This window comes from Nyctibius grandis, chromosome 2 (genome assembly GCF_013368605.1).
Source record: "Nyctibius grandis isolate bNycGra1 chromosome 2, bNycGra1.pri, whole genome shotgun sequence".
Lineage (NCBI taxonomy): Eukaryota > Metazoa > Chordata > Aves > Nyctibiiformes > Nyctibiidae > Nyctibius > Nyctibius grandis.
In genome coordinates, this window is record NC_090659.1 from 98,034,297 (window position 1) to 98,046,874 (window position 12,578).

Below are 12,578 nucleotides of genomic sequence, written 5' to 3' on the forward strand. Positions count from 1 at the left end.
AATGTACTTTAGAATTCAAAGAAAGATGATATGCTAACTGTGTATGATAATGTTATCCACAATAATTATGCCTTTATATTATGAAATGCCAAATAAAATATTTCTAAATCTCCAACATATTTTTCAGTCAGGAATTTGTGTGAATTTTTCAGCAGCAAATAGTAATTAAATGTCTTTATATTTTTTTAATAAATAAATTCTTCCTTTTTATACATCTTCTGGCTTCAAAGGAGTTTTACAAAGCATAGCTCTAGCCCAATTTAGGTAACTATGCAATTAATGTGGAAACACTTAATCTTTGCATCAAAGACTATGTATCGGTACAGTATCTTATGCACCTTGTTGCAAACTGCACTTGTACATTCATCACATTTTTTACTGGTCCCACATGTTAAAAGATTATATTATGATTTTGGATATTTAAAATAACATGACCAATAAAACAGATCAAATAACAGCTTGTTGTATAGGTTCTCCCAACTCCACAGCTGATTTTATCATACCATCTATATGTGGCATTGTGACTGTTAATTTGATAAGATTGGCATAATCAGGATCCTCTGGGCCAGTATAGCGCAATTTCGCAGAGAATGGTTCTGCTCCAACTACTCCTGGCATACGAGGTTGACAAAGACCTAATGGAAAAAAGAGAAAGCAAGTTTACTTTATGTCCAGAGTAAATAATCTATACTTTCCCTTGCATTATTTTTAGATGCAATTTTTTCCACTATATAAGTTTCCAAAACAAGGATAATTTTCTGGAATGACAGGTAAGTGCTTTGGGCAGCATTTACCAGAGCTTTGAACAGGAATTTATGCAAAAGAGGACTCAAACAGAAATCATTACTCGATCAACTGGATCACATTTCAAAACCAGGTGATGATACTGCACCTGTACATTTTCAGTTGCATGTGTCAACCATACTTGCAGAGTTAAGTGTGAAGAGCCACACTTTCTTACAGAGGTCCTCAGAGGTATATGCTTTAATTCCTCCCACCTCCTTAAACACATATTTAATTTTACAGAGGACACTTAATCAGTGTTCAGTTGGTTTTGGCACTGGATTGAGGTGTGGACCTATATATGCTTTCATAGGACTCTATAAGCCTCCTGTTCCATTAGTGACCAAAATGTAATTAGAACAATTGTGTCATAAACTAATTTTAGTTGGAAAGGATCTCTAGAAAATACCGTGCTCAAAATAGAGCCAGCTTCAAAGTTAGATCAGGTTGCTCAGGGTCCTGTCCTGTTCAGTTGAGTTTTAAATTTCTCCAGGGATGGAGAATCTATAACTTCTTTTGGCAACCCATTCCAGGGTTAGTTCAACATGTTCCAGTATTAGTCCTGGGTTGCAAGATCAGAAGATTAGGTTTGTAATCATACAATCTGAGATACATGCAACTTCCAGTTGCATCGTTCAATGCAGAAGTATCTGCATTCTGGCCACAAGAACCATAGCACATTGTCATGTGATGGCCAAAGGATCACAAGGCCCTCTAAGAAAGAAACCAGCAGAAGTGGAAAATCAGAACAGTTCCCTTTGCCCACGTTCTGCTCTTTGCTTATTTATGAGGGTTTACAAGAAAAGAGGAGGCAAGGCTCTCCCCTTGAAGAACTTATTGGTTCTGGTGGTGTCAGGGCAATGGTTGGACTCGATCCCAGAGGTCTCTTCCAACCTGGTTGATTCTGTGATTCTGTGATTCTGTGGTGGACCTCATCTGGCTCAACAGCTCCAAGTTGGAAACTTCTGGCATGAGGAAAGAAAAGTTCTCTTCTGCACACATGAGAGTTTTGTCATTTTTTTCTCAAATGCAAGTAAGATGTGCTAAAGAGGTTACATACAATTTTTTGCACCACCTGACTTACTTTTGAAAATTTGGTCTATGCACTGGAGGTGCAACATCCTCAAAGTTGAAAATATTTAGGATTTTGGCAGGTTACTTTGAACACTGCACTTCCTTCAAAATAGCATTGAACAACTCTCTTTATGTGGTACATGATCTTTGGCATTATTGGCTTTCACATCACAAGTTAGCTCAGGTACTGGAAGTAATACAACCATGACAATTCAGTCCTGAGCCTGAGCTAACTAGCCCTGCTAATTTGTCAAGTATAAGCCAAATAATGCATTATAACACTAACATAGCCATTCTGTTTCACATAACCAAACTAGCTCACCCAGCACAAGGTTGTCTGCCTTTAACAAGCACTACACTGATCCTTATAGACAATATCCTTAGACAGAGCCTTCTTTAGTGTGTAGGATTCCTGATAGTGCAAACAAAGGTGACTTGAGCCTACAGTCAAAATGTGTAATAAAGAACAGAGATAAACAGAAATTCCATTCATTAAACTCCTTAAAGCCCTAACTTAGTAGAAAATAAAATGTTTTAACTAAAATATTTAGTTGGAAAGGCCAAGGAAATTAAAATGATATTGCAAATGAACGATCATGTAATTTATTATCTACTATAAATCTCACAAAACCCAGAAGAGTTAATGTAGCTACAAAAGCAGCAGCGATGACACAGAATGCAAAATGGCTGCAGAAGAGTAATCACAGAATCATAGAATGGTTTCGGTTGAAAGGGACCTTAAAGATCATCTAGTTCCAACCCCACTGCCACGGGCAGGGACACCTTTCCACTAGACCAGGTTGCTCAAAGCCCCATCTAACCCGGCCTTGAACACTGCCAGGGAGGGGGTAGCCACAACTTCCCTGGGCAACTTGTTCCAGTGTCTCACCACATTCACAGTAAAGAATTTCTTCCTAATACCTAATCTAAATCTACCCTCTTTCAGTTTAAAACCGTTACCCCTCGTCCTGTCACTACATGCCCTTGTAAAAAGTCCCTCTCCCGCTTTCCTGTAGGCCCCCTTCAGATACTGGAAGGCTGCTATAAGGTCTCGCCGGAGCCTTCTCTTCTCCAGGCTGAACAGCCCCAACTCTAATGCAATATTTTGTAATCTACCTTGATTGCTGATAATTACTCATTCTCCATATTATACAATACACAAAAGTATCTGTGATTTCTACAACAAAATAGCATATGCTATCAGAGTGAACTTGCGTGCATGTCAGTTCTCCACCTCTGCTTTATAACGTTACTCAGTACGAGTTTCATTAAAAGAGTTGGCTGGGCAAAGGAGGTAGACCATAGTATATCTGGTGGCTGACAGAATGCAGCATCAGTTCAGTATTGATTAGGTACAAGAGAATCAGAGAGGGACAAAGAGAGTATCAGAGAAAGAAGAAGGATTAATATTATGAATATCTCAACCATGAGAAAAATTTTGTGTATGCCCTGTTATTTGACATCAGTTGCTTTAGTCCTTAGTCAAGGAAGAAACTGATTCTCAGGTGTCCAGTGAGGCCTGAATGCCAAAGGAAGCTTTTCTTCTGGCTAGGCACTCATAATAGCACTCCCATGTGGATTCTCCAATGTCTAATAGTTGAGCTATTGTACTGCAGAGATTGTATTGCAACATTACTACAGCTGAATTCAAAAGCCAACAGAAACCAGGTTTCATTAAATTCCAGTGCACATATATACTGTTATCCTGAACATACAAGTTTGCTATGTGCATAACTAAACATCTGGAGAACTAGTACAGATGAAACCTATTTTCTTTATACAATTCTCTTCTGTGTTAAGAAAAGAGTTTTTGCACCACCTCTATGAACAACAGAAGAAAAGCTGAGACTGTAATGTTAAAACACCTGATCATGTAATCAGATTTTGTTAGGATGGAATTTGGGGATTTTGCAACAGATGATGATGTCTTACCTTCTGATGTGCTTATAGTTACAATAGGGCTCATAAGCTCAAGACCCTCATTCCCATCTGAATTCACAGCACGAGCTGCACACTGGACACGTGAACCAGCTTGAAAGTAAATGGAGTCAAGCGTAATCATCTTGGAGGAAGTGAAGAAGGTATCAAAGTCAACCTCCTTCATGGGGCTAGTCACACCATCAGGGCCAGTGGGTGCACTCACAAGCCACCGGTATTGTGTCAGAGTATTATTGATGCTCTCACTGGCACATATTGAACCAGTCTTTTCAAAGTCTTCATATTTAGGATTGCAAGCCTGCAAAACAAGGCAGATGTGTTAAAAACTTATTTGCCTCATGGCAAAGGAATTTTAATTTATCAAGAATCACAAAACTCAACAACATGGAACTGACAACCCCAGTAAATCTCTTAAGAAATTACCTTTTTTTGACAGTGATGCTTTTAGCATTGCTACAGTAGATTTAAAAGGCAGGTCTAATTATGCTTGTTGAAATAAAAAAATATTACTTTGAATTATGGTTCATGGGTGAAAACCTAACACAGTTATGAAGGCAGAAACTACACTTCCACATGCTACTTTAACTTGAATTTCACCCTTTGATCTAATTCTGCAAGTATATCTTCCATTTCAAGATTTCTTTTGATTTTGTATTTAGGAGAACCATTCAAGACATGATCCATTCCTGTGCATAATGAATGGTGTGAGAAATAAACTGAAGATGCAGGTGGACCAAAACCTTCCTCAATGCATATGAATATTCATGCAAACCTTTCAGTTGCAAAATTACAATGAAAGAAGCCTGTAGTACTTCAACAAACAGGACTCATTTTTCAGTCTGTGACACTCATTGAAAACAATGGCTCATCTGTTGTCTCCAGTGATTTTAACTCTGCAAATTAAGGCAAGACAATGCAGGAAATAGTAAGGTCATGCAATCATATATATAGTGTGTGAGTATTAAACTGTTCTTAGTGATGAACAAGTGAAACATCTTTCTATGCTTTTTGTCCTCCTGAAAACTGATCTGCTATCCAGACAAATTAGATTAGCTCTTAGGACAGTTCTAGCTTGAACTAATAGAATCATAGAATAGAATCATAGAATGGTTTAAGTTGGAAGGGACCTTAAAGATCATCTAGTTCTGACCCCCCTGCCACAGGCAGGGACACCTTTCCACTAGACCAGGTTGCTCAAAGCCTCATCCAATCTGTGTGACCCACAACAATACAGATCGATATGGAGTGCCTAAAATCCAATTTCTCCTTTGAACAACATTCTTATACTGATTTTATTCCATCTTTTCACAGAGATACTCACTGTGATACAGATGACAGGATAGCCAGCTACGGGACTGGTTCTGTCTTTGGCTCTAGAAGTATCGTCATATATCAAAAGGGATGCAACTTGAGGGACAGAGGGAAAGGTGACATCTGCCATGCTGTCCATTTCCTCAATGTAAACAATGGCCTTGGCTGTCTGATAATGAAAAGGCAGAAAAGTTCTCTGTGAACATTTAAATAAACAAGCGAATTGAAGATGGACCTTGATCAGAATATGTCTAGTCTTTGAAATATTGTCCCAAAATAAGTTCTGAAACCTCAGCTGGATGAGCTATTGAAGAAGGTTTGAGGCACTGGAAAGCATACTGCAGACTACAAAAGCAAGAGCTAAAATGAATTTCTTCTTTCAAGAACACTGAAGATACCAGACCCTTTAACCCCTTGTGTCCCTTTCTGAATCACTTCAGTATTCTGGCAGAACTCTAATGTGCACTGTATGCTTTAGCACATGATGGAAATGGGGTGTTTGTCATCAGCAAAGGCTGTGTCTCTGCTGTCTGGCTACTTGGAGTCAGACAATATATATGCGTGATACTGATGAAGGGGCCAAAGAGTTTGAAGAACATTTCATGCAGAATCAGAGGAATATACTGTTTATATTAAAAGTACGTATGATATAATGCTAAATAACAAGAATGTGTGGCTACTGCAATTCACACAAGAATAATATTAACATAGTTTTGACAGCAGAAGTTATATTTCACCTGATTATTCTTTTTACAGCATAGAGATTATATTGTATTGCCAGCCAGTGTTTCCAAGAGGACATCAATTTTTAGGACTGATTCTATGAAAAGAACATGTCTGGAATGATATCTTGAAGATTTCAGTTCTACATAAGCTCTCATTGTCTCTATGACCCCATAAACCTTATTGTCTTGGCAACAAACTGTTTTGGGTAGGTGCTACTGTATTGGATGATCCTCTTTGTCCAATACGGTGTGTATAAAGCTTAAAAGAAGAGTTAAGCTATGAGCCAGAAAGCAAGAAGGTCTGTTTACCAGATTTTGTTATTGAGGACTTTGCATGAGTTTGTTACCTGTATTTCTGCGACCATGTTCTCATCAGGCTTCAGGTGAACAGTGAAGGCTTCTCTCATCTCCCTTACTCCATCAAACAGAACTTCAATCTCCACAAAGTGCTGTGTTTCACCCTCCTTAAACTCAATTTCTAAAAACATAATGAAACACTTAAAAATATATCTACTGTTCATAACCAGCTGTAATTCTAGGACCAGCAATGAAAGATGGCAGTTAATACTCACTTTTCCAATTAGAGATGTTCATATATTTAGTTTAACCTATTTGACACTAAAAATAACAATAATGAATAGCAGTGGACATATGAAGAAATCACTGAAAATCAGGCACTATCATCATCAAAAGAGATCTGCAAAGACCAGGATTTAGTCTAATAGAACTTAATATTTTCAAAATGATCTGGGACTAATTATTACATAAACATTGGTAACATTGTGAATGACTAAAAGACTGAAGAATTCTAAATAAAAAGTATTGTCAGTGATTACTCAAACAAAATGCATTTTAATACAATGGTATATACCAAAAATAAGTCACAAAGCCAGAGTTATGCAAAATGGTATTGTATTTTGAAAAGCATTGTCTCTGAAAAAGCTTCTGAGGTCACTATCATAAGTTCAATCTTGGTTGACAGAGTTAGAAAAGTATTGTGATTCTTGGACTTGTTAACTACTAAAGGAAGCAGAAGTACAGAAACTATTTAACATTTGTGTAAGGAATGGGTTAGAGCAATAGTAAAATAGTAGGTGCATTTCTACTATCGTTACTTTTTAAAGGATGTCAAATTAACTGAAGATAGCACAGAAATGGCCAACTGAGGACAAGCAGAAAAAAAAGGACTTGCAAAAAATTATGTTCTGATTAGTATATTGAAACACCATCATAGACAAAAAATATCAGGTGCTAAAGAGCTCTGCACTCTAAAGGGCCAGGCACAATAAGCAGTAGTGGATGAGAGCTGAAGTGTATATGGGAAATAAGACACAGATTATAAGAAGTGATAGGGACTTTGATACTGTCTCCCGTGGCATTCTCCTGGATAAGCTGGCAGCCCACGGCTTGGACAGGTGCACTCTTCGCTGGGTTAAGAACTGGCTGCGTGGCTGGGCCCAGAGAGTGGTGGTGAACGGTACTGCATCCAGTTTGCGTCCGGTCACTAGTGGTGTCCCCAGGGCTCAGTACTGGGCCCAGTCCTGTTCAATATCTTTATTGATGATCTGGAGGAGGGTATCAAGTGCACCCTCAGTAAATTCGCAGACGACACTAAGTTGGGTGGGGGTGTTGATCTGCCGGAGGGTAGGAAGGCTCTGCAGAGGGATCTGGACAGGTTAGATAGATGGGCCGAGACCAATGGCATGAAGTTCAACAAGGCCAAATGTCAGGTCCTACACTTTGGCCACAACAACCCCATACAGGGCTACAGGCTGGGGGAAGAGTGGTTGGGAAGTGGCCTGGTGGAAAAGGACCTGGGGGTATTGGTGGACAGCTGGCTGAACATGAGCCAGTAGTCTGCCCAGGTGGCCAAGAAGGCCAACAGAATCCTGGCTTGTATCAGGAACAGTGTGGCCAGCAGGACTAGGGAAGTAATTGTCCCCCTGTACTCGGCACTGCTGAGGCCGCATCTTGAATACTGTGTGCAGTTCTGGGCCCCTCACTTCAAGAAAGACATTGAGGTGCTGGAGAGAGTCCAGAGGAGGGCAACAAAGCTGGTGAAGGGTCTAGAAGGTAGGTGCTATGAGGAGCAGCTGAGGGAACAGGGATTGTTTAGCCTGGAGAAAAGAAGGCTGAGGGGAGACCTTATTGATGTCTACAACTACCTGAAAGGAGGTTGTAGTGGGGCAGGGGTTAGCCTCTTCTCCCAGGCAACTAGCAACAGGACTAGAGGACATAGCCTCAAGCTGCGCCAGGGGAGGTTCAGGTTAGACATTAGGAAAAATTTCTTCACAGAAAGGGTTATTAGGCATTGGAATGGGCTACCCAGTGAGATGGTGGAGTCACCATCCCTGAAGGTGTTTAAGAAAAGACTGGATGTGGCACCTAATGCCATGGTCTAGTTGACACAGTGGTGTTAGGTCAAAGGTTGGACTCGATGATCCCAGAGGTCTCTTCCAACCTAGTTGATTCTGTGATTCTGTGAAGCAGAACACTAAGAAACACTCGTCCTCTCCAGTGCCTTCAAACCAAGACTGGATGCCCTTTCTGAAGGATATACTTTTTCTAAGCAAAAGTTATTGGGCTCAATACAGAAGTAATAAGGTGAAACTGGGAGAATCTTGCAATCCACAATGAGTCTGATTAAGTGATCTAATGATCCTTCCAGCCTTAAGTGTTATTAAGCCATGAAAATACTCTTTGTGGTAAGAAAGAGTGTGAGCTAAGAATTTTGCTGAATTTCAGTTTGTCACACTTCCTTCAGATAACCCAGTTAAGGATGGGAGGGTTGTGTCCATAGCTGAATAGGCAGGCTCCCTAAACCCACAGATGTTCTGAAACCTGTGGGGAAATCCTGCAGATCACAGACGTTTCTCAAAGGCTTCTGGGCAGAGGCCCAGAGCCTCTTGTTCTGCAGTAGCATGTTTCCCTTGAAAACTCTGCTCCCATGTGTTGTCGGTGCACAGCAGGGAGAGGGTAAGCAAGGCAATGCGTACAGGTAATGCATATAGCAGAAGTATTAGCTGACACTAAAAATTGCTGTGGTTTTCAGGAGGAAAGAGCAAAATTTTAAAATGCAGAAGGCAAAGTGACTGGAATTAGCAAACTCTGGGCTGATAATTTTCTTACTGCTAATAATTTTGTTCTTCAAATATCACTAGTGGGAAATGCCTCTTCTTCTATGGAACTTGGAGATGGTACAATGTTGTTGCTGGATGTTCAAAAATAAGCCTGGACTGAACACCAGAATAGTTTATCCAAAACTGAAAACTCTCCAAAACTGTGAAAACACTCCAGCAATGAATGATTAATCTTAAAACATAAATTAGTATCATGCATTATCATAAACTTTAGAAGAGAAAAAAAATCATAGTGCTACAAACTCTATTAGTCATTCACTACACCATGTGGGTGATCTATCAATGGAAAGAAGTTTATCAGCTAAGAAATTTCTCATTCTGTTGCACAACTTCTTTCCTCATTCATTACTATTGAGGAGCAGTGGGCAGTGAATTGCAGAGATATAGAAAGAAAGTTTAATTATTATGAAAGTAGAAAAATAAACAGAAATAGACATTAATTCCTACATTGAGCAAAAGCCATTAGCTTAATGAATTACTTGAGAAACCACTACACAATCATATTCTATGAACAGATGCTTCTGCAGAGTGATGGTATTATACTTCGCAAATGTTACTAAGGTGGCACTCACACATTTCTTCCACAGTTACTCGAGCTAAGAATGTTTTCAAAGGAGCTACAATTCTTTTGTAAACTAGCTTCACTGATACCTAGCATTCCAAGAGCAATTTGGCTGTTGCATACCATATGGGATCATGTCTATACTGAATCTGAATACAGCAAAATGTATTAATGGATCTGGTTGCAAAGTATTCTCTTCATAAATTTATTTCATTTTTCAAACATTATGTTACAGTCATGAATCAAAACAAATAGTAGGACATGATAATCATCTGAATGATCCTACCTTCTGATATAGGGTGATAGTCTTCTCCAGAAGTAGCAGATCCATCCTTTGTATGAACTCTCACGACAGAAACCTTGGAAGTGTCTCCCAGCCGAAGCACTGGGATTTTTATAACTGCTACTTGTCTTGTGTCCTTTGGTTCACTCACACTAAATTTGGTCTCACCAAACTTAATAATAGCCTCTGTAATTAGAAGAAAAATGCATTTAGAGCACACGAACGGGCTTCCAAAAGCCAATAACAACAAAATAATTTCTTACTGTCTGCATCATCCCGAATCTTTATCAGGGTCTCATTTTGTTCACCAATAGAGGCACCAAAGGAAGAATCACTTCTTGGAGTGCCAAGAACCAGACGTAGCTCTTCCTCTTCTTCATGGAAAGTATCATCCATAAGCACCAGTGTGCAAGGCTTCTCAGCTTCACCTGCAATCATTCTGAAGGTAATATAATGCAGAACTTAGGTGTTCTTTGCTCTGTTACAGCACTTCTCTCCAAGCTCAAGGAACCACAGGCTGCTTCTGCTGGCCAAGGCATCCACCTCGACACCATAATTTAATGAGTAATTACAATAGTGAAAGCAGAATTAGTAATCATTACCTGTCTATGGAAGCTCACTACTTAAGTGAAATCTCCCATTTTGGGACCTCTGTAAGACGAGTTTCTATTTGGTATAGTCACTTTGCATGTATCGCTCCTTTTGTTTTGTCTTAGAATAAAATACTCCTTTTCAGTGACCTCCCTGACAACGTGTATCTAAAATATAAATACTCCCACATGGAAGCAGAGTAATAGAAACTTTCACTAATACTGACGGTAATTTTGTCCTGGAGTTTTTTATTTCAAGAATTTTAGGTCTTTTTGAGACACTCTGTAACTGTGTGGACCTTCACTTATATTATTCCATTTGTTTTTAATGTCTTTTAAACTCCCACTGGTTCCAAATGACAATGAATATTGCCTTAAAATGTTTTGGAGTTGCAAAATGCTCAGTTTGAGCACTCACAAATCAATGTGCCTAGACTTACTAGATGTTCTGAGACTCTGGAAAAAGGCCTTGTCTTCGGCCTTCTACAAGAGCAGCAAGAGTTATGAGTGGTGTGCAGAGTGTCTGGCTCCTAGTGTCAGACTCAGTGGGCTCATCATCATGAGAATGACTCCTACATCCCTTACAAAAGGAACAGTACAGAATATGAGAGAGTCAATTTACAATATTTTTTCATCATTACGCATGTAAAAATGACCAAGGCTCTTCAAGATGTAGAACCAGATCCAGATGCTGACTGCATTCATTTTCTGAGGTGGGTTTTTTCCCCAATAGAAAATAAATTATCCATTAGGAGGAGAAAAAAAATTCAAAATATTCGTCCTGCTCACTGTTACATGGGAAACGTGAAAACTGTACTGAAACTGTTGCATCTTAAACAGGCCTAAGAAGCTTATGGAAACAAGATATGATCCAAGTAGACCTCTTTGCTGATTGTCTTCATGGAGAAATGGTAGAGCAACACTCAAAAAAAAGAGGAAAGTCACTTCCTAAGGGGCCCAGATCCATTAATCCTAACAAATTGGACTCTCTTTCCTGGTTGCACAGAAGCAATGGCAAAGGCATGGAGCACGCAACAGCACTAAAAGCTGAGGCCAGCTCTAAATGAAGATAGACTGAACAACTCACTTTACAAGAGAACTGTGATACATGTCTACAGTAGTATGAAGCTTGTCATTTCTGTGATAAGGGCATACCAAGGATTTCATAGTGATGACAGAACTTGTTTAGGGCTTGTAAAAAATATTATGTGTGTGTAAACTTAAAAGACTAAAAGATTAAACCCTCTTCTACGCAAATAGAGGGAATCAGGCAATATTCTTTTAAGGTAGTAACACCTGATTTATTTGTGTTTAATCTCTGATGTGAGATATTAAGTACATGATGCTGGTGAACTACCTCAGGAAAGCCTCCCTCGGAAAAAAAATCAAACAGAAATTAGAGTTTTAAACCTGTTGAAAGGTTTATTACTCATTTCAGTGCAGGTCAAATCTATTTACCAGAAATCTGCTTAACAAAGAGTAGAGCTTCTGAAGTTTCCTTTCTGACAGCAGATCTGTGCTTCTGTTATTGTGTTACTCTGAACCTGCTTTTGCTACCATGGATCAAAAAGACTCTGGCATTCAGGCTGGACCTATGTGAAGATATGTCTCTTTAGTCTCTATTGATTATCCCTCTAGATCAGAAGTGAAGCAAAAAGAGACATCATCTGTGTGCACTCTACCCACTGTGTATGGAAAAAACCCTTGGTTTTCCAGAGCAGTCTTTTTGGCACTACTTTATGAGAAGACACAATTAAAACAAAACAACCAAAGCAAAGCAAGGCAAAATAAAACAAACCAAAACACAGCAGACTAAAGGCTTCTAAAATAAGACCAAGAGCTTACCAGGAAAGAATGTGATGATGGAACTGTCAGTATTAGGACGCTCTTCAAAGTCCATCATTACCTGAGCTGAACCTTGCCTTGTATAGCATCTCACGGTGGATGTGTATCGGATATCCCCACTCCTGTATATCATGGCAGAAATCTGTCCATCATTTTCATTGACTACATATACAGATTCTTTAAACTGCATCTTAGGCACTGGGCAGAAAAACATAAAAAGCATGTGTAAAGTATAATTGCAAAAGTTACTGTATCTTCGCTCCACTACTTCAAATTTAGTTATGTTACATTGCACCAGATATATAACACAAGCAGTTGGCAGCAAAT

General features: G+C 39.2%; 1 protein-coding gene across 1 annotated transcript in view; it reads right to left on the reverse strand.

The window, feature by feature from the left end:
• Positions 1-12,578, reverse strand: part of FREM2 (FRAS1 related extracellular matrix 2) — a 158,926-nt gene that overhangs the window by 26,847 nt on the left and 119,501 nt on the right. Inside the window, exons 9-15 of the mRNA XM_068425504.1 lie at positions 12,252-12,449; positions 10,080-10,244; positions 9,820-10,002; positions 6,179-6,309; positions 5,117-5,275; positions 3,790-4,093; positions 504-635 (exon numbers count right to left, since the gene is read on the reverse strand). Coding sequence (XP_068281605.1) covers positions 504-635; positions 3,790-4,093; positions 5,117-5,275; positions 6,179-6,309; positions 9,820-10,002; positions 10,080-10,244; positions 12,252-12,449 — 1,272 coding nt within the window. The remainder of the gene's footprint in view (positions 1-503; positions 636-3,789; positions 4,094-5,116; positions 5,276-6,178; positions 6,310-9,819; positions 10,003-10,079; positions 10,245-12,251; positions 12,450-12,578) is intronic.